Source organism: Alexandromys fortis, unplaced genomic scaffold (assembly GCF_014885135.2).
Source record: "Alexandromys fortis isolate MF-2015 unplaced genomic scaffold, M_Fortis_MF-2015_v1.1 scaffold_69, whole genome shotgun sequence".
Classification (NCBI taxonomy): domain Eukaryota; kingdom Metazoa; phylum Chordata; class Mammalia; order Rodentia; family Cricetidae; genus Alexandromys; species Alexandromys fortis.
Window position 1 is genome coordinate 8,375,360 of NW_026067951.1, and position 22,410 is coordinate 8,397,769.

The 22,410-nt window shown below is 47.0% G+C and overlaps 1 protein-coding gene across 2 annotated transcripts in view; it reads right to left on the reverse strand.

The window, feature by feature from the left end:
• Pfkfb3 (6-phosphofructo-2-kinase/fructose-2,6-biphosphatase 3) overlaps positions 1-21,776 on the reverse strand; it is an 87,516-nt gene extending 65,740 nt beyond the window's left edge. For both annotated transcript variants that reach the window (XM_050150496.1, XM_050150495.1), the window contains exon 1: positions 21,419-21,776. In XM_050150496.1, coding sequence (XP_050006453.1) covers positions 21,419-21,761 — 343 coding nt within the window. In that variant the 5' untranslated portion in view covers positions 21,762-21,776. The remainder of the gene's footprint in view (positions 1-21,418) is intronic.
• Positions 21,777-22,410: the final 634 nt, after the last annotated feature.

The window sequence follows — 22,410 nt, forward strand, 5'->3', positions numbered from 1 at the left end:
AAAAAAAAAAAAGGGGGCTAGAAAGATGGCTCAGCGGTTAAGAACATTGCCTGCTCTTCCAAAGGTCCTGAGTTCAATTCCCAGCAACCACATGGTGGCTCACAACCATCTGTAATGAGGTCTAGTGTCCTCTTCTGGCCTTTAGGCACACACGCAGAAAGAATATTGTATACATAAAAAATAAATATTTTTTAAAAAACTTTTTTAATTGAGGTTTTTAATTCTTAGTGGACATACAAAATAATGGGTTTCATTGTAACATTTTCATACATATATGTCATTGGACCTTGCTATTATTATTATCTTCATGGGGGGGGGGGCAGGATCCTGCTATATAGCCCAGGCTGGCCTTCTGTACCTTGCTTTTATTATTATCTTCACGCAAGGAGGAAAAGGATCTTGCTATGTAGCCCAGGCTGGCCTCCAAACCAAAGTTTTCCTGCTTTAGCCTCCTTGGAACTGGATTATAGATGTGCACCTTTATGCCCAGATACAAAAATTACCTTCTGTTTTTTAAAGTAGCATATGCTAACTTGGGCAATAACAACATCAAATATTTGTGTTGATATTTCCTTCTCAACTTGCCTATCTGTGCAGATACTTTATGAGGCCCCGGGAGCTCTGGTATTTGACCTCACCACTTGCCCTTTACAAAATGCCATTGCTCCTGGGGGGGGGTCATCTGATGTTATCATTAGGGATTTTATTTTCCTAATTAAAGCAGTCAGAATCTGGCCACAGTGGTTGGGATGGCCTTGAACATACAAGTAATCCTCCTGCCTCAGACTCCTGAATTCTGGGATCACATGTATTAGCAGCCATGAGATAGGCAAGTTTAGAAGGAAATAACACCAGGCATATTCGATGCTCTTTCAACCATTGCACATCTAAAATCGTTGTTTGGAAGACAGCATCCTTCATCTGTACCAGAAGCCTGATGCAGTATCATAGACTAACCTACAGCTAATCCTGAAACCCAGAAATAAGTGCTATTGCCTAACAAAAGTCAGATTAGCCTGGAACTTGCTATGGAGCCCAGGTAGGCTTTGAACTTACAGAAATCCTCCTGCCTCATCTTCTTGAGTGCTGAGGTTACAGGTATGGGCCACCCTACCCAGATCACACAGCATGACTTTTAATTTTTTGAGCATTTCATATTTTGGTCATTCTGATCAATATTTACTCTCAGCTCCTCCAAAGGTATAGCCTGGCATGGAACTTGTGATTTCTGTCGTGCCTTTGCCTCCTTGGCATATCCTACTGGCATACACCATCAAACTTGGGAAATGGTTTTTGTTTTGTTTTTAACTTTTACGTATGTATCGGGGTAGGGGACATGTGCCTAAAGGCACAGAAGGAGGCCAGAGGACAACTTTCTGGATCCATTCTCTCTTTCTACTATGCGGGTGTCAGGGGTCCAACGCACGTCATTAGACTTTGCAAGCAAGTGCCTTAACCCACAGAGCCACCTCACCAGCCTACAGCCTGCTCTTTAAAAGGTCTTAGCAGTCATCCATTTCCTTCTAACCGAAGCCAGGAAGAAGTACACAGCCACAGAATTTTAAAAAATGTCTCAGCTAAAAACTTGATGTAAATTCCTCCTTTTTTCCTTTTTTGGCTTAATGAACATCATTTATTCAGTATGAAATCTTTATACAATATGTTCCACATGTTAAGAATAAATGTACATTAAATCTTAAAAAAAAAAAAAGACTGTCTCCTTGCTCAGTTTCCTAACACTGCAGTGTTATACCCGTGTTGTTACTGATGGGGATTCTTTCTGAAGTGGGCATCTGGTTGCTGTATAAGGTTAGAGAATAAATTAGTTTTCTAGAAAGCACTAGAGACCACGTGACCTTTCGCTCAATCTAACGAGTTAATAAAAAGAGCTTCCATATAAACCAGCATCTGAAAAACATGATCTCAGCTAGAAATGGACTCCTTCTGGCCATCCTCGGTGACATCTCAGGTACAGGAAATGGCATGACAAGAGCCAGTCAGACTCCTGGCAGAGTGCACACTGACTTTCTTTTAAGAGGGTTATTTTGTCACTGTTGTTTGAAACAGTCTCACAGCGTAGCTCTGGCTGGCCTGGAACTCTCTGTGTAGAGCAGGCTGGTCTTGAACTCCTACCAGATCTGCCGTTAAAGATGTGTGACACCCTGCACAGCCGCTACTATAAGGCAATTATGAGGCAACAAGTTGCTTAAAAAAAAAACCCAACTCTTATTTTGATTTTGTTGTTTATTTCTTTATATATTTGTATGTGTTTGGGCACATGTACCAAGGTCAAAGAGGACATCAGGTGTTCTCTTTTGTCACACTCTACCTTATTCCCTTGAGATAGGGTTGTCTCTGAACATGGAGACCTGCTGGCAGACGGTCTCTGCTCTCCGCAGCACTGGGGTCACAGGTGCCCATGGCCACACCTAACTCTTTATGTAGGTGCCAGAGATATCAGAAAGTTCCCTATGCTTGTGCGGCCAGCATGCTCACTCACTAAGTCATCTCTTCAGTCACTCTTTTGATTTTCTTCTATTAAGTCTGTTGGGGGAGGGGACATTTTTTTCTCCTTTGTCATATCTTCTGTCATTTTGATCCTACAATCCAAAGCTGTGGAATTAACTTGGATTCTTCTCTTTTATTGTTCAAACACAGAGGTTTCAAAGTCCATTTCTGTAGGATGTGGCCACCTAGGGGTGGCCCATGGGTTAGCTGGTTATGGATCGCAGTTATGTGCTGCTGGTTTGCCCGGGGACTGAAAGTTTGATGGAACTTACGGTTTCTGATAGGAGGGAAATCCAACACAAATTAGAATGAGTTGGCCACTCGGTTTGGAGGTGAACCTGGGAGATGGCTGATGCTAGAATCATGGCTTGGGTTTCTCCCTTCTCTGAGTTTATGCAAATGCAAGGAAGGACTGGCTATTGGCAACTGACTACTGTATTCTCAAAAATACCCAGAAAATGGGAGCACTAAATGCTGTACTCCTTTCTTGCAAGATGGCATTTGCAGTGCATGGAAGTACACCACAGAGAGACTTCTAGAACTCTTAGTAGTGATCCTTAGCCCCCAGTATGGAGCGGTTCTTCTCTTTCCTTTTTCTGCAGCACCTGAGAGCATGATGGATGCGAAGCGCTGGACCACAGCCAGGTGGGCGTGGGTGGGCGATGGTGGTGTTTCCTTCAAGATCTCATTTCTGTTTGGTTTTTATTGTTTGGGGGTAGTTATGTTTTGTTTGGGAACCAGGGCGTCTCACATGCTAGATAACTGTTGAGCTACATCCCCAGCACTCCCAATGGTGTTTTCTTTCGAGACACAGTATCACTGTGTGGTCCTAGAAGTGTTGATCCTCCTGCCTCAACCTCCCAAGTGATGAATGTGAAGGGGCTCTAAATTCTGGGCTTAGAACCTCAGTTTCTTCTTGGTTAAGATAGGGTCTCAAACTGGAGTCTTTTGGTGGCCTGCAAACTCACCACCTAAGCTAGCCTCAACTCAGAAAACCTCCTACCTCAGCCTCCTGAGTGCTAGGATTACAGGCCTGAGATGTCATGCTTTTGTTGTTATTGTTTGTTTTTGTTTTTTGAGAGAGGGTCTCTAATACCCCAGGCTAACCTTGAATCCATTATGGTTGAGATTGACCTTGAACTCCTCATCTTCCTGCCTCTGTCTTCCAAATGCTAGGCTTCAGGCATTCATCACCTTATCCAGCTAGTTTCTCTTTAAAAGGTTAGGTAAGGACTTAGTGCAGTGGTCAGTGGTTAAACCGCTTACTGCACACACATACAAGAAATAAGCAGCATCCACAGAAATACCTGGTGTGCATGGTAGCATATCTGTAATTCCAGCCTGCAAAGGCTCAGACAGAGAATCCCCAAAGCAAACTGACTATTGAGAGCAGCCTTACCAGACAGACCCTGCCTCAATGAGTAAGGTGGAGTAATCGAGGAAGATTCCTGACATCACCCTTAGGCCCTCACATACATGTTTGTAGACAAGCATACATGCCTGCACACATGTGCACCAACACATATGCAAACATACATGTACACATACCCCACACGTATACACATGGAAAGAATAAAAAGACATCAAAAAAAGAAGTCTACCGGGTGACTGATTCAAAAGTTTAATAATTCTCTCTGGAAGGCTATTTGCCGAATCTCGGTCCTTTTGAAGCTGAAGCTAAATTGCTGCTCAGGCAGGTTATACTGACCTCGTGTGGGCTGTTCAAAACATCAAACACAGGACCTCAGAGGCACAGCCGCTCAGACAGGTCATGGTGACCTCACACAGGTGACCGAAGGCAACTCCAGAGATGGCCTGAAGACAGCAGGCACCTCTGTTGTAATGAAGACTTCACTCAGCACACTGAAGTCTACCACCTTGACTCTAGTGCAGCTGCTAAAGAAGGAATCAGTGGCTCCAACAGCTCTGAAGTTCAGGTAGGAGGCAGTTGTGGGAGGCACTGGTGATTCACTTGCTCCCACCCACATCAGATCCATCAACAGAGTGCTGCTATCTCCAGCCTAAGCCACCATCTGCATTGTGCCTGAAACTCCTACCTGATTGAACTGCCTCACCCCTGACTCCACGATTCCTTCTCGGGAAAGTGGTTACTGACCGAGTGCATCCTGCTGCCTTAGTTCTCCTGCTATGAAGAGACACCACGACCAAGGCGACTCTTAGAAAAGAAAGCATTTTCTGGAGGCTTGCTTACAGTTTCAGAGGATTGGTTCAGTATCATCATGGTGTGAAGCAGAAAAGCATAGCGCTGGAGCAATAGCTGAGAGCTTTACATCCTAATCCACTGGTGGTAGGCAGAAAAAGAGGGGAGGGGAAGAGAGAGGGAGAGAGAGAGAGAGGAGAGAGAGAGAGAGAGAGAGAGAGAGAGAGAGAGAGAGAGAGAGAGAGAGAGAGAGAGAGACTCGGCCTGAGGAAAGCTTTTGAAACCCACACCCAGCAACACACCTCCTCCAACAATGCCACACCTCCCCAATTTTTCCCAAGCAGTTATCAGCTGGGGACTAAGCGTACAAGTACATAAGCCTACAAGGGCTATTTTCATTTAAACCACCACAGCTGCCTTCACTCAAACCATCCGAGGCATTCATATCACCATGTATACAAAGGTGAAGGTTTTACTGTGGGCGTGGAGAACTTATGGACACCGCCCACTGCCTTCTGAGCCCCCCCCCCCCCCCCCCCCCCCCCCCCCCCCCCCCCCCCCCCCCCCCCCCCCCCCCCCCCCCCCCCCCCCCCCCCCCCCCCGCTCTGCTCCCATTTCCTCTATAACAGTAGCTCTAGCTCCTCGGTGCTCAGCTGCCCACCCCAGCCATGAAGCTTTTGACTGGTGCTTCCCCATTTGCAACACGTCCTGGTCTTTATCATGACCCCTCCTTCCTCCCCGTCTCTGTCCACTCAAGTCACCCAGTGAGCGGCCTCCATACATTCCTTTCTCTTCACATCTCTGTCTACTCGTCACCCAGCAGCCTCCCTACATTCCTTCCTCTTCCTGCTTTATTTTCTCTCTAGCATTTACACTTGTTGGACATACTCAGTGTTCATGTTCTTCTGGTTTTCTTGTGAAACTCTGTCATGGTGTCCGCTCCACAGGCACGACTTTTGTCTGCTATATTGTCACCGCTGAACCCTCACCGTTGACACTCAGATTTGGTTCACTAGTCATTCGGTATGTTAGTCAACTTTCCGTCTCCATGACAAAATGCATAGGTCCATCAACTTATGAGTGTATTATAAATTGATTTTTAAAATTTGTGTGTGTGCACGTGTGGGGTGTGTGTGTGGTGTGTGTGTGTGTGTGTGTGTGTGTGTGTGTGTGTGTGTGTGTATGCCTGTGGAGGCCAGAAGAGGGTGATGATCTCTTGGAGCTGGAGTTGCAGGTAGTTGTGAGCTGCCTGAAATGGATGCAGGGAATGGAACTCTGGTCTTCTGGAAGAGCAACAAGTGATCTTAGCCACTAAGACTCTTCTCTAACCTAACCCCACCCCACCTGTTCTACTCCCACCCTACCTCCCCCTACATTCACAAGGAGAAAAAGTTTACTTTGGTTTCAGATTATATGTCTTGGCTCTGTTGCTTTCTTGCTTGTCCTGTGGCTCACCTCATGGTAACCAGAAAGCAAAGAGAGGAGGTGGAAGAAGCCGAGGTTCCCATATCCCCTTCAAGGGTGTGCCCTCAGTGACTTAACTTCCTGCCATTAAGACCCACACCTTTAGGGCTGGAGAGATGGCTCAGTGGTTAAGAGGACTGGCTGCTCTTCCAGGGGACCTGGGTTCAATTCCCAGCACCCACATGGCAGCTCACAACTGTGTGTAACTCCAAACATGCAGGCCAAACACAAATGCATGTAAAAAATAGTAATAATTAAAAGACCCACACCTTTGTGCCACATTGCACTAGCACCACAAGGTGGGGACCGAACCTTCAAAACACGGGCATTAGTGGAACATTGACTTTGGATTACATAGAACTCTCTACGGTGCCTAAGCCATACCCAGAACTTTAGCTGCAAGGAAGCTGGACGCTGGGGAAGGGAGGCTGATACTTCCGGCCTCTGCAGATAAGCTGGCTCAAAGAGTGACCTCTAAATGATGAATTACAGACCATTATGGCCTTGGAGTGAATTTACTGAAGCAAAACCAGTCTCTTTGTCAATGAAATGGAATATACCAGAAAATAGCAGGGTGCACAGCCTGAGGACAAGCTGTTTCAGGAAACATCTTCCCAAATCAGCAAACAAAACTATTCATCAGAACTCCTGGGGCATCAAGCTTTCTTAAAAGTTTTGCAGTGAGCAGGAGAGATGGCTCAGAAGTACAGAGTGATCCTTCCAAAGGATCTATGTTCAATATGCAGCAAGCACCCATAGCTGCTTGCCGCCTCCTGTAACTCCAGCCCCAGGGCTCTGATGCCCTCTTCTGGCCTCCTGGTATACCTTCAATCTCATGCACATACCCACATACAGAGACACATAATGTAAAATGTGGTGGCATGTTGGTTTAATCCCAGCACTTGGAAGACAGAAGGAGGAGCTCTGTGAGTTCAAGGCCAGGCTGGTGTACATAGCAAACGAGTTCCAGGCCAGCCAGGGTGACACAGTAAGACCCTGTCTCAAAAACAAAACAACACACACACACACACACACACACACACACACAAGGCATCAGGTGACTGGTGAAGAGCTACCCACAATGGGCCTAACAGCCATCTGTAACTCCAGTCCCAGGGGTCTAATGACCTCTACTGACCTCCACAGGCAATGCACATATGTGGTGTTTTAAAATTTAAATTGCAGGAGCTGGAGAGGTGGCTTAGTGGGTAAGAATACTGGCTGATCTTCCAGAGGACCCGGGTTTGGTTTCCAGAATCCACGTGGCAACTCATAACTTTGTAACTCCAGTCCACAGGGGTCTGACATGCTCTTCTAGCCTCTTTGGGCACTCTCTGCACATAGCACACAGATGTACATGTATGCAAAATCCATAAAATAAAAATAAATAACATCTCAACAAAATGGTTTTTTAATTAAATTGCCAGGCATGGTGATAGACGTCTTTAATTCCAGCACTTGGAAGACAAAGGGAGGCAGATTTCTGTTAGTTCAAGGACAGCCTAGTCTACACAGTGAGTTCCAGAAAAGACAAAGCTATATAAAGACTCCGTCTCAAACAATTTTAACATAAATGAGTGAATCTTAAGAATCTCTTTTTCTTCAGACAGGGTCTCATTATGTATCCTTGACTGGTTTGGAACTCACAGAGATCCACTTCCCTCTGCCTCCCAAGTGCTGGAACTAAAGGCATGTGCCACCACACCTGGCCTTTAAAATGGTCTTGAAAAGCTTTGCAGTAAGATGAATCTAATGGCACAGGCCTACGATATCAGCTTTGATGGAAGGCTGAAGCAGAAAGAACAAAGCCTGCCCCACCTATAGAATGAGTTGAAAGGCAACATAATGGAATTGTCGCAAGAATTTTAAGAGTAAAAATGAGAACTGGAGATGCATTCAGTAGCAGAATGCTTTTTTAAATATTTATTTATTTATTATGTATACAATATTCTGTCTGTGTGTGTGCCTGCAGGCCAGAAGAGGTCACCAGACCCCATTACATATGGTTGTGAGCCACCATATGGTTGCTGGAAATTGAACTCAGGACCTTTGAAAGAGTAGGCAATGTTCTTAACCTCTGAGCCATCTCTCCAGCCCCAGAATGCTTCTTTAGCATGCTTGAGGACCTGGGTTCTATTCCTAGCACCACCAAAACTGAAAAAGGAAAGGAAAGAAGAAGAAAAGAAAGGTCTTCACAGACCTCGAAAGAACTGTACTCAACTTCATATGGAAAAGCAAAAAACCCAAAATAGCCAAAACAATCCTGTACAATAAAAGAACTTCTGGAGGCATCACAATCTCAGACTTCAAACTCTACTACAGAGCTACAGTACTGAAAACAGCCTGGTATTGGCATAAGAACAGACAGAAGGACCAATGGAACTGAATAGAAGACCCGGATATCAATCCACCTTCCTTCAAACACCTGATTTTTGACAAAAAAGCAGAAAATATCAAAGGGAAAACAGAAAGCATATTTAACAAGTGGTGCTGGCATAACTGGATATCAGCATGTAGAAGAATGAAAATACATCCATATCTATCACCATGAACAAAACTCAAGTCCAAATGGATCAAAGACCTCAACATAAAGCCAGCTACACTGAACCTTATAGAAGAGAAAGTGGGAAGTACACTTGAACGCATTGGTACAGGAGACCACTTCCTAAATATAACCTCAGCAGCACAGACACTGAGAGAAACAATTAATAAATGGGACCTCCTAAAACTGAAAAGCTTCTGTAAAGCAAAGGATACAGTCAACAAGACAAAACGACAGCCTACAGAGTGGGAAAAGATCTTCACTAACACCACATCAGACAGAGGTCTGGTCTCCAAAATATACAAAGAACTCAAGAAATTGGTCATCAAAAGAACACATAATCCAATAAAGAAAAAACTAAGTACAGACCTAAACAGAGAACTCTCAACAGAGGAATCTACAATGGCTGAAAGGCACTTAAGGAAATGTTCAACATCCTTAGTCATCAGAGAAATGCAAATCAAAACAACTCTGAGATTCCATCCTACACCGGTAAGAATGGCCAAGATCAACACTGATGACAACTTATGCTGGAGAGGTTGTGGGGAAAAGGGAACACTTCTGCACTGCTGGTGGGAACGCAAGGTAGTACAGCCCCTTTGAGTGTCAGTGTGGTGATTTCTCAGAAAATTAGGAAACCTTCCTCAAGACCAAGTAATACCACTTTTGGGTATATATCCAAAGGATGCTCAATCATGCCACAAGGACATGTGCTCAACTATGTTCATAGCAGGATTGTTTGTCATAGCCAGAACCTGAAAACAACCTAAATGCCCCTCAACCAAAGAAGGGATAAGGAAAATGTGGTACATTTACGCAATGGAGTACTACACAGCAGAAAAAAATAACATCTTGAATTTCGCAGGAAAATGGATGGAGCTAGAAAACATTATTTTGAGTGAGGTAGCCCAGACACTGAAAGACAATTATCACATGTACTCACTCATAGGTGGTTTTTAAACATAAAGCAAAGAAAACCAGCCTACAATCCACAATCCCAGAGAACTAAGGCAATAATAAGGACTAAGAGACTTACATAGATCTAATCTACATGGGAAGTAGAAAAAGACAAGATCTCCTGAGTAAATTGGGAGCATGGGGATTTTGGGGGAGGGTTGAAGGGGAGAGGGGAGAGGCAGGGAGGGGAGCAGAGAAAAATGTAGAGCTCAATAAAAAAAATCAATAAAAAAATATGGACACTTCCATGCAAAAAAGAGAGAAAGAAAGAGAAGAAAAGAGAAGAGAAGAGGAGAGGAGAGGAGAGGAGAGGAGAGGAGAGGAGAGGAGAGGAGAGGAGAGGAGAGAAGAGAAGAGAAGAGAAGAGAAGAGAAGAGAAGAGAAGAGGAAGAAAAAGTTTCACAGTAAAATTGGGCATGGTAACACACACCTCTGACTTCAGTACTTGGAGAGGTGGAGGCAGGAGGTAGGAGTTCAGGCCCGCCCTTGCTACAAATTGAGTTTGTGAACAACAGGGGTTACATAAGACACTGACTGAATTAATTCTGCATGCAGTTTTGTCCTCCAGCTACAGTGCCCACTGATCTAAGTTGGCATCTGGCTCCCAGCAGGCACAGATCTCAGTACAAAGGGCAGCCTTTCCCTGGAGCCAGTATCTTTCTCAAACCCACAGCAGACCTTCACTTTCTCTCTTCCGGTTTCAAAGTCCAGGCTTCCTTTGAGGTATCTTCCCAACTTCCCCTTTGCCTCCCACTAACTGATTAACCCTTTTATACATGAAGTACCACAGGGTTGGCAGAAGCAGCCCCAGGGAGAGACTGTAGAGAAAAGCCCCACACCAACGCCTCTACAGCAGCCAGCTTAAAAGCATTTTTGGTATCTCAGTGTCTGCATCAGGCACTTGAGACTCTGGAAAATCCTCCTCCGGACAGAGGATCAAAACAGTTTCCCACCTGCAAAAACAGAGGTGGAGGTTGTTTGCTGAGTGGTCCTTGAGGAGGGCTTCTGAAACAACTTGAAGATGGAGCTCTGGGAGAGGGCAGGGTAACCCTAAGCCTGTCTACTCCTCTGAAGTACCTTGAGTTCCTCCCCTAAAGGTTGAGACACCCTGGAGCCAAGCGTGCTTGCTTAGTCCCTGAGACTTGCCTCTAGGGTGTGGGGGGGGGGATGGGGGATTGTATATACAGTTGGTATATACAGTTACTGGGCAACAGGAAGACAGCACTCAGCAGGGCGGAGCTGTTCCTCCTCAGCCTCATCTCGTCGTTGCTCCCTCCCTATTCCTTTTTGGACAGAAGGGGGTTAGCTTCTTGGGTTTTGAGATAGGGTCTCGTGTAACCCATGCTAGTCTCAAATTCTCTCTGAAGGCTGAGGACACAGTGTGGCACTCCTTTAATCCCAGAATTTGGGAGACAGAGGCAGGCAGATCTCTGAATTCAAAGCCAGACTGATCTACATAGTGAGTCTCTAGACAGCATGGGTTATACAGAAAGATTGTCTCTAATAATGATGATGATGATGATGATGATGATGATGGTGATGATGATGATGATAACCCTCACGGGTAGCCAAGGATGACCTTGAACTCCTGACCCTCTCGAGCTGGGATAAATGTACACCACCACTCTCAGATTATGAGGCGCTTGAGATTGAACCCAGGACTTGGTGCATACTAAACAAGAATTCTAACACCTGAGCTACATTCTCACTCTTAGTCCTAAGCAGGAAAGCTTAGGTGATCGATTTCTCCTCAGGACAAGAAATAGTGAACAGTTTTGTCTTCTTTTTCATTTTCTGTAGATTTCAAGTTGCCTGCCATTGGGCATATAAAGAAAACACAAGGACTTCCAACCTTTTAGCCAAGTGTAAAAATGCATAGTCATTTTATCCCTAGACTGCAGGAGGGACTTGAACAAAGACTTTAGGTCAGGGGAAGCCTATCAAAGGGTGCTTTGTCCTGAAGCTACCTGAAGCAACAACAGACCTGTTACAGAGGACAGCCTGATCTGAGAGCCAGAGAGTCGCAGGCAGACTCAGTGAAGGAATAAAGTACATTCATGATGTAAATTTCAGTTCTCAAGTCAAAGGAAGACACCAGAGTCAGGGCCTTTCAGATGACACTTGGCTGAACACTTGGCTTCTCGCCTACAGATGCTGACAGACATCCAGCACAAAGCCTTTGGAGGACAAAAGTGCAAATGGAATCTCTCCTCTCCCCCACCTTTCACCCTTGAGACAGTCTCAAGTAGCTCAGTCCACTGTTGAACTCTTCTTGTTGCCAAGGATGACCTTGAACTCCTGACCCTTCTGCTTTACAGATAAGCACCAACTCACTGGTACTGTGGTGAAAACCCAGGGCTCTGGGCACGCTATCCAAGCACAATATCAACTGAGCTGCTTTACCCACCTAGCCCCTCCCTTCTCTCTTGCCTTCAGTTTAGCCAAGAAGCTCTGAAGGCCAAACACTTGGTGTCTATGTGTGACACAGCTCTAAGCAACTGGAATACTCTCACCTCAGAATCAGGGCTGGGAGAACATTAGTTCACTTCCTTCTTTCACAGATAGGTAATTGGAGTTCAGTGATCTCAGTGGCTTCCTTGAAGTCACCCAAACAGTGGCTGATTGAGGTGACCTGTCATGGTCTAGGTTCCTAGCTCCTGGTTGTTCCGTGGCTTCTTCCTGCATAAGCCACTCTCAGAGCCACCTCACAGGAGCACAAGGGACTGCAGCTTATTGACAGATGACTGAATGTGTGGTCCCTACAGGTGGTCACTCAGGAACCCTTACGGCAGAGGACTGGGTTAGTAGATGGTTGTAACATACATGAAGCTACTGCATTCCCTCAGACCACACAGCTCCTGTAGAATGGCAAGCAAGAGGAAAGTCTTCGCCTGCCTGCTTCTGCTCTCACTCTTCTTGTATGACATCTGTGATTGTTTGAGATTTCTTTTCCTGCTGTTAAGTTTGGGGGCAGTCTCACGTACCCCAGGCTGGTCTTGAACTTGATGTATAGTCAAGGATAGCGTTGAACTATTTTCCGAGTGCTAGGATTATAGACACTGGTTTATGTGTCTGTGGATAAACCCAGGGTTTCATGCATGCTCTTAAATACTGTTTCAACTGAACTACATCCCCTGTACCATGATACATGCGTGGAGGTCAGAGGACAAATTGTGCAGGCAATCTTCCTGTGCATCCCAAGGATCAAAATCAGGTTGTCAGGTTTGGTGGCAAGTACTATTGCCCACTGAGCCATCTCCCCAGCCCCTATAAATATGGAGGACAGGAAGATACAGAGTGAGGGGCAGCCGTGGCAGACACGGAGGCAACAGTGAGACTGTGGGTAGCTGTGCCAAGTGCTGGGATGGAGTGGAAGAAAGGGCTCGCCCCTAGTGTAGTAATAGGAGCTGCCGGCCTGCTTTTTGTCCTGCCCAGCTCCTGCCCAGCTAGTTTTACACCAGAAATAACAACACACAAATTGTATTCATTTAAACACTGCTTGACCCATTAACTCTAGCCCTTACAGGCTAATTCTCATATCCCGATCAACCCATCTCTAATAATCTGTGTAGCATCAATCTTACCAGGAAAGATTCAGCATGTCTGACCTGGCAGCTTGCTTCATGGTGTCTGCTCAGAGAGCAGAGCTATCAAATCTGAGCTCATTTCCTCTTCCTCCCAGCATTCTGTTCTGTTTACTCCACCCACCTATGTTCTAACCAATAAAATGGGCCAAGGCAGTTTCTTTATTAGCCAATGACCTTCCTCCATCATTTCCCCTTTTTCTGTTTAAACAACAAAAAAAGGAAGGCTTTAACTTTAATATAGCAAAATTGCATATAACAAAACAGTTATCAAGTAAAAATTACAATATTTACATCTATTTTATCTTTATCATAACTAAGGAAAACTATAACTATCTATCTATTCTTCAACTCCATCAAATCCGGTGGCTTGGAACAGTGAAACGAAGACTCAATTCACAGCAGCTTGGAAATTTCAAACCCACAATTTCCCAGGATTCACGAACAGCTGGAATTTTAACTCTACAAGAAGAAAACCTACTTGAATGAGTTCCAAGATGTGGTATATCCAACCTGTGGCCCAGGTTCCCCATGCAGCCAAGGATAGCTATGAACGGAGCTGAGCACAGAATCTTAAACTAACTTAAGACATTATGAGATTTCTTGTGGTGTTTATTTATTTTCATAATTTGATTATGTGGTTCTCAAATGTGAACTTTGTAGATGACGGTGGTGTTGGTGGTACATAGTTGTGACCCCAGGGCTGGGGAAGCAGAGACAAGCAGATCTCTGGGGCTTACTGGCCAACCAGACATAGCATACTTAGAGAGTTACAGGCTATTGAGAAACCATTTCAAAAATGAAGATGGTCAGCACCTGAGGAGCGACACTGAGCATGCTCTCCAGTTTTCATACATTCCTGCACATAAGCCCACACATGCACATACAAGTACACACACACACACACACACACACACACACAAGTCTAGGGAGCTCAATCCATACCCAGAAGGCTCTTAGGAATCAAAGAAGCAGAGAGTTCCCTGAATGCAGCCTCCTAAGGAGCCCCAAGTGGAGGACAGCACCAGGCACTGCACTGGAGTCCAGGATCCAATGAGAGTATAAACGGCTAACTCTCCTCCTTCTTTAAGGAGGTCTTGGGATTCGCTCTTTGTACCATACTAGGAAGACAAAAGATAGGGGCCTGAATTGGGACCACGAGCACCTCTCATGGGCTGCTGGCACACATCTCTCACAGGTGCAGAGAGACCCAACATCTGATGCTGTTTTTCTACTTCTCTATAGAGAGAAGTTGTTTGTTAATGGAGGCTTGGTGCATCACGTGGGTCTGCCTGACACAACACATCACACCATGCCATGGCACACCATACCATGCCATGCAATGTCATACCAGATCAGACCATGCCAGGCCACACCACACAACATATGACAGTTCTGGCCCATGTTGAAAAGGCAGACTACAAAGGTCTCCACCCCAGCTCTGTTCCCCACATAGTTTGCTATGAGACTTTTAGCAAGTTACTTAACCCTTCCTAGCCTCTTTTCACTCATCTTCCAACCAGTCACGCTAACATCAGGCATCTCTGAGAGTGAACATAGGGATCATGAACTTACACAAAGCACCTTACAATTAGTTCCCAGCACTTGGAAAGAAGCTGGGAGAATTTGGCTAGGGAGGGAGGATTGTTTTATTTACTTTGTTTTTATTTGTTTGTTTTTGGAGGAGTTTGAACTTGACTACTTTTGTGGTTTTTAAAATCTACTTATTTTCCTTTTTTTTTTTTTTTTGGTTTGGTTTTGGTTTTAAACATTGTGAGATGGGGTCTCTTACATGGCCCAGGCTGTAACTGGATACGCAGCAGAGTACAATCTTGAACTCCTGATCTCTTCCTCTGGAGTATTGGGCTGCAGGAGTAAATCACATGGCCAGCCTTTGGTTTTGTTTGTGAGGGGTGGCCACAATTCCTCCTTCTCCTCCTTTTTCTTCTTCTCCTCCTTTTGGGACAAGGTCTCTCTGGAACCCTGGATCTCTGGCTGTCCAGGAACTCACTATGTAGACCAGGCTGGCCTCGAACTCACAGAGATTTGCCTGCCTCTGCCTCTCTGTATGCACCACCATTTCTGGAAGCGTTCTAATTTTTAAGAGGATTTACTTAGCATCCTTGTCTGTGTGCGTTTATGTGCAGGAGCCCAGAGAGCCCAGGAGAGGCGTCAGAACCTGGAACTTGAGTTACAGCACGGGTGCTAAGGATTGAACTTCAGTTGTCTGCAAGAGGAGTAAATGCTTCTAATGACCCAGCCACCGCTCCAGCCCTTAACTCTAATTAGTGTGCATGTGTGCAGAGTGTGTGAGTCCTTCTCTGTGGATGTGTGTGGTGCATATGTGTGATGTGATTTCAGGACAACTTTCTGAAGTCACTTTTCTCTTTCTACCTTTATATACACAGGTTCTGGAGATCAAACTCAGGCCACCAAGCTTGTGTGGCAAGGACCTCTATGCACTGAGCCATCTCCACGGCTCTGGGTTTTGTTTTTATTTGGTGGGGGGGGGGGAGCTGTGATTGTTTGTTTTCTGTTTTGGCAGAGTCTCTCCATGTAGCCTAGGCTTACCTTGAACTTCACTAACTAGCCCTCATTGACCTCAAACTTTTCAGGGATCCTCCAGCCTCTGTCTCTTGTGCTCTAGAGATTATAGCCTGAGCTACTGCTGTGTCTAGCATTTATGACTTGTTTTTATGATGCTGCAGCTCTAACCCCAGCCTCGGGCATACAGGCAAGTGTCCTACCAGTGAGCTAGTCCCCAGCCCCTCATTGCTGTTGGAACTTTCTCCTGCTGTTTATTGTCCTTTCTGATGAAGGGTCCATGCAAGAACACTTGAAACACTATTGTTTGACGGACACTCTTCCTGAAAGGAACCTCAGAAATTTAGTCAAGAACCCAGGCTTTAGACCAGTGGTTCTCAGGTTGCATTGAAATGCTGCGGCTTTTCAATAGTTCCCCATGTTGTGGGGACCCCAACCATAAAATTATTTCATTGCTACTTTATAACTGGAATTTTGCTACTGCTATGAATGGTAATGTAAATATCTGATATGTGGTCCAAGGGTTACAGCCCACAAGTTGAGAACCACTGCTCTAGACAAAGCCATACTCTGTCGTCTATGAGACTCGGATATTTTCCCCCTTTTTCCCCCTCCCCCATTTCTCCTTCTCTGTGGTGCTGAGGATGGAACCCCAGAACCCAAAGCTTTTCGCATGTGAGACAAACACTCTCCTACTGAGCCATATAACCATCCTCCTCATACTGGAAGACCCAGGTGCTGAGGTGCCAAGTTCTTGTGGAAGTCCCACCTCAACCTCCCTCCACAGTGGCTCCCTGGCTTAACCACAGCTTTCTCGACTTCCTCCCTGGGTCTAGCTGACATGTTTCCTGTCCCCCTTTCTGTTTTCTCAAATCTCATGTTTCCTAACTTCTCCTTACTCAAGCCAACCTTAAGCCAGGTCCTCTTTCTTCAGTCAGCCCCGGGACTGAAGATCTTCCCTCGCCACAGCCGCGGTCACCCTGGAGACCAGTCAGGGACAAGATGCCTAGCCGATCGATGCCAGCATCCTGCTTCCCTGACAGTCACTTATTGCCTGGGCCTCAGAGAGGATGAGGGGCATTGCCCTTCCCACTCACTCTGCCCACATTACAAATGTCAAAACAACAGCAACACCGAAAACAAGTGCCCTACCCCTGCAGTACACCGCAGAAAGGTGGGATGGCCCTCACTAGCTCCACGATACCACACCCAGTGAGAGGCGTCTTCACCCATTGCAGCTGGCCAGGCCACAGCTCTGTCTGTCCACAGTGCTCTCTGTCCAGTCTCATTTCCCTAGCAGGCATGGGATGGGGGTGGAGGGCTTGTATCCTTAAAAAACAAAAACTCAGAGCTGGCTCTCTGCTCAGGCTTCTTTTGATTTTCGGAAACATTAGAGGCGGTGTTAGAGAGGGTAGAGGAAGAAAGTGTCACTACTTTCTTTGCTCTTAGTTTGTTCTGAGACAGGGCCTCACGTAATCCAGGCTGCTCTCAAACTTGCTAAAATCCCGCTCTTGCCTCCCAAGGCTTGGAATTGTAGGATTGCACCACCGTGCACAGTTTTGATTCTATGAGACAGGGTCTTGCTATATAACTCAGTCTGGCCTTGAATTCCCAAAGGTTTGCCAGCTCACCCTCCTGAGAATGGAGCTTATAGACATTTGCCACCACACCGCAATTTGTGTTCAGAATTTTCCTCCTCCTCCTCTTCCTCCTCCTCCTTCTATGGGGTTTCAGACAGCCCAGGCTAGGAAGGATGATCTTGTATGGTCCTCCACTTTTCCAGTGCTGGGATTACAGGTGTGTACCGCCACTCAGTTTTTGTACTGCTGGAGCTTGGACCCAGGGTCTAGTGTGTGTTGTGCATGAATTCTACCAACAGAGCCAGAATCATAGCCCTGTGCTAACCTCTGACCTTCTCATTTTGACACTTGCTCGATAGCATAGGAGGGGAACTCCAGGGAGGGAGCCCCGATTCTATCTGTTTCCTTAATAGCTGGAAAATGCTGGCACATGGTTTCAAGGATAAAGGAATGACTTGGCATGCAATCGCTCACCTTTGCCCTAATGGAATTCAGGAGCTGTTACTGAGTGCTTCCTGCAGGTGAGACATAAAACCAGGACCTAAGGTTGATATGTATAGTTCCAACAAACCTGCTATCCACCACTGGGCACATCCACCCTGCACTACAGCTGGGCAGGTTAATCTGCATGGGCAGTATCTACTACCATCCTGCTCCTGGCTTCATAGCTGCCAATGCCGTGAGAACAGAGACATGGGAAAACGGGGTCTCTTCGGCAGCCCACCAGATGCCGGCATCCTCCACGGAGACCAGGGCTTCAGTCAGACAGCCACTCTGCCCACTCAACATCTTGGGCCTGAGGTAGATAGCCAGCATTCTCGCTAATCTCTGGGGGCTTCCTATGTCCTACCCAATCTTTCAGCTTCAACGAACTCTTCTCAGCTTACCTGATATGTTTCCTCCAGGTTCCAACAGTGCTGGTCCCAGGCCTTACGATTGCCAAGACATAAGAAGAGGGCCAGGAATATAGCTCGGCAGGTAAAAGTACTTTACCACACAAGCTTGAAGACCTGAGCTAAATCCCTGGAACGCACAGGAGAAGGAGAACCAGCTCTGAAAACTGCCCTCTGACATGGATTATGCTCACACTCGTGCACACCCATCAGACACAAACATACACAATAATAATAAACACTAAAGACAGAAGTACATCAAAAAATAGGTTTAGCAACTAGCCTCTGGCTCACTGAGAAAGCCTCCTTCATCCATCAGATTGCACTTGGTTTAGGGTGGAAAACAGCGAAGATTTTTTTCATATCTTAACGTTAGCTATACTCTGAATAGCTGATATGTTCAGATGGCTCAAAATTTAAAAAAAAAATATAGATCCATGTGTATACATATGCCCTCCCACCTCTGCCCAGGATTGGAATGGTAAATAGTGGTCCCTTTCATAACTCACCATGTCACAGAGCGTGACTCATCAGGATGCCAACCCAAACCACACCTAGGCTCCCAGCAGTTCCTACTTACTGGGTTGCTGCCAACAAACCTGCTAAGTTTGTAACTTAGGACCAGCGGGGTGGCTCAGTGGGTAACAGCCAAACTTGACAACCCGAGTTCAACCCCCAGGACTCACATGGTGGACAGAGAACTGATTCCTGAGATGACATCTACACGTGTGCCACGATGTGTATGTATATTCCCATACACAAACAAACGAACAAATAAATAAAATTTTAAGCTCACAACTTAACATACAGGGAAGTTCTGCCTCAGACTCAAAGTCCACCAGAATCTATGCCTTGGCTCAAATCCAAGCATCTGGGAGATCCAGACAGCATGGCCTCCAAACAGTTTCTCACACGCTAGAACCTTCAGAAAGAAACCAAGGAATGGGAAAGCGAAAGCGACCCTTTCCTCGCAGTTCAGCAAAGCTTCTTCAGATTAGCACTAGGAACAAAAGTAGAGCCTAATTTGTTTGGCGGCTGACAAATAGCTTCCCTTTATAATCTAATAAGGCCCTAAATAACTTAATCTTTTAACATAAATAAACAATTACAGGCAGGGAAAAACAGCCCAGGCCTGCCGAACCCAGCATTTGGGTGGTGGGAAGATTAGTTCAAGGCCAGTTTCTGATCAAGTGTGAGGCCAGCCTGAGCTACACGCTATCCTATCTTTAAAAATCTCTATCTACCTCCCAAGGGCTAGGAAAATGAGCAGGTACTACCACAGCAAGCTATTAAAGCAAAATCTTATTTTAAAGTCACTGAGAGTCAGGTATGGTCGCTCTTGCCTTTAATTCCGGCACTTGGGAGGCAGAAGCAGGTGGATAGCGAGTTTCAGACCAACCTGGTGTACATATTGAACTCCTGGCCAGCCAAGACTACATAGTGAGACCCTGTCTCAACCCACCACCCTACCCGACTTCCTCCAACCCCCTCCCACCCCGCCAAAGATAAAATTATTGAACAACCTAATTATTTCATCTTCTCAGCACTGTGATGGCTAACGGACCCCCTTGCCTTCTTGCAGTTTGCCCACCAGAGACCATAAGCTCACAAACATGAGAGAAGTAACTGTGATCAATGACTCTTCACACCACAGTTAATGAGATGAGATGGGGACTCTGACACCCTCAGGACAGACAGTTCGGAGACAGAGTGGTCACATTATCCATGGAACAACAGAGACCCTGAGGACAGTGACTGTGGGCTTAGTCCATCGTCAGCTGACCAGAGAGAATTTACTCCCCCCCCCCCCCCCCCCCCGCGGCTTTCTGACCCAGCTCTCTCATTTGCATATCTCCAGCAGCAGAGGCGTGTGACCCAGCTCTCTTCCCTGCCGGGAGCTGGGAATGGTACCTTAGCTTGCTTATGAGGGACAAAGGCCAACATAGCCTCCCAGCAACCACAAAATGAACCTGCCCATTCACCTGAATGATGAAAGAAGAGAAGCTTGGCAAGAAAGGTGGGTAGAGGCAGCTGGGAGAGCCACACTCCATAGTCTCAACACCTGGAGAGCCAGACTTTCTTTAGGTCTCTACTCACAAGTCCACTGCCCAGTGGGAGAGCCTTAAGCGGTTTTTTGTTTGTCTTGAGCAAGGTCTCCAGTGGCCCAAAGGGCCTCCCACTTGCTTTGAAGTTTAGAATGGCCTTAAACTTTTGATCTTCCTGCCTCCATCCCTCCCCCACCTGCCCAAGCACTGCGATTACAGGAGCGTGCCACCAAGTCCTGCTGAGCCTCGGGGCTCTCCTGATACCTCTCAACACAAACAAAAACGTAGAGGCCACAGTCTACACCTCTGCTGCTCCCACTTCTATTCAAGGTTTCGACTTGACCATCGTGCCCCGAGTCCAGCCCAGCTCTAAGCAGTCAGTGGCTTGGAGCGACACTAGACCTTCATAGCCCTGCCTGTAAAATGGGGCCAAATACTCTGACGACCCCCGCAGTGTGCCATGGGAATCGGCCGGCCTGCAGGGCAGAACGCCAAGCCAAGGTGATGCAGCAGTGGCAGTGGGCAGATCCTGCAAAGCCTAGACGGGCACTGCGTGTGTGCCAGACCGACCTCAGCGGATCACCGGTTCGCTTCTGTTATACTCGCCTGCCGGTCCTCCCACAGCCTGCTCTCTTCCTGTGCCCATTTTGCCGCGGAGGAAACTGAAAGTGCGGGGTAAAAATGACTTCCCCGGGGTGACAATGCAGACGCAGGGCTAGCATGGGATCTGCCGTGCATACGACGCGGCCTCCCCCGCTCTGCAGTCGCCCTCTTATGCGTCCCAGGCTGCCGAGCTCAGGCCAACAAAATGACCCAAGTTTCCCAGAAACAAACCCTAAAATTCCCGGTTCGGTGTTCTGTCTGCATCCCGGAGCTGGGACGCAGTAGGACCCTCGGGTTAACTAGAAGTACTAGCACTGCGCTATCCGCCTCCCAGCCCAGCGGGGGGTTCCCGCATCCACGTGGTGTAGCGGCGGACACTACGAGACTGAAGGGGACAGTGCAGGACTGGCGGGTGCAGCGCAGAGCGAAGGGGCGTAACGCGCGGCAGGATGGCCAGTGCGGGAAGGGAGGAGGCAAGGCGGAACCCCCGAGGGGACAAGGGTCTCCGCACCTGCGGAGAAACCGGGGGCCTCCTACCTTTCCTGAAGGGCATCGCGTCGGGGACGCCGCGCGGGGGACTGGCCCGCGACACCTGGGCAGGCGGACGTCCAAGTGGCAGCCCCGAGGCTCGGGGCGGCCTGCGGGCGATGGGGCCGGCGAGGGAGGGGAAAGGGACATATTTGGTCACAGCCTGGCACGTCACGGCGCGGAGGAGGCCCCGCCGCGGAGCAGGAAGCGCGGGAGTCGCGTCACCCGGGCGCTCTGAGCGCCTGCAGGCGGCGGGCCGGAGCCCGGGGTGGGCGACCAGGTCCCGCCCTGAGCCCAGAGCCTTTGGAGGTGACGCCTGCCTGTGCAGATGCCAAGCATGGAGGAAAACCATCTAGAAGTGGGTGAAAATTAGCTCATCCATCAGCTCCTTCGGGCGGTGTAGAGAAGGAATGAACTTGGAGGAATTTTATCTTCTTTTGCCTTAATGAAGTTGGGGCGTTCAAATGGCTGGCTGACTTGTATAGGCACTAAATACAGGCTGAGAGGAGCAGCCTAGGAAAACTCATGTTTAACAGTATTCGTGCTAAGCTAGTTTCGCACCTACACCAAGGCATACCTGATGAGAGTGTTCATCTTTAAATCCACAGGGGTGAATGGTTTGTTTCCCCAGAGTCTGAAACAGCTCGTCGCCCACAGTTTGATAATCTGTCCACAGAGTGTCGCTTAGGGAACCAGAAGGAGGAGGCGGCAGCTTTCTTCAGGCTGGATAGTTGGTTAATCCAAATGGCCCAAAGCAGGATCCTCTTTTTGATTAATTAAGGCTTTCACTAACTAATCAAGCCTAATATAGTGTTATCAGGCTGGTAATTAATTAATCCTAATACTTGAGACCAGGAGGCAGGACCACTGTTCCTTCTAGGCCAGCCTGGCCTACACAGTCAAATCTCATAGAACCAACAAACAAGGAAAAAAGAAAGAATAAAAAAAAAAATCTCGGTTTGTAGTCAAAGCACATAGAAAGCTGGGGATTGCTTGAGTCC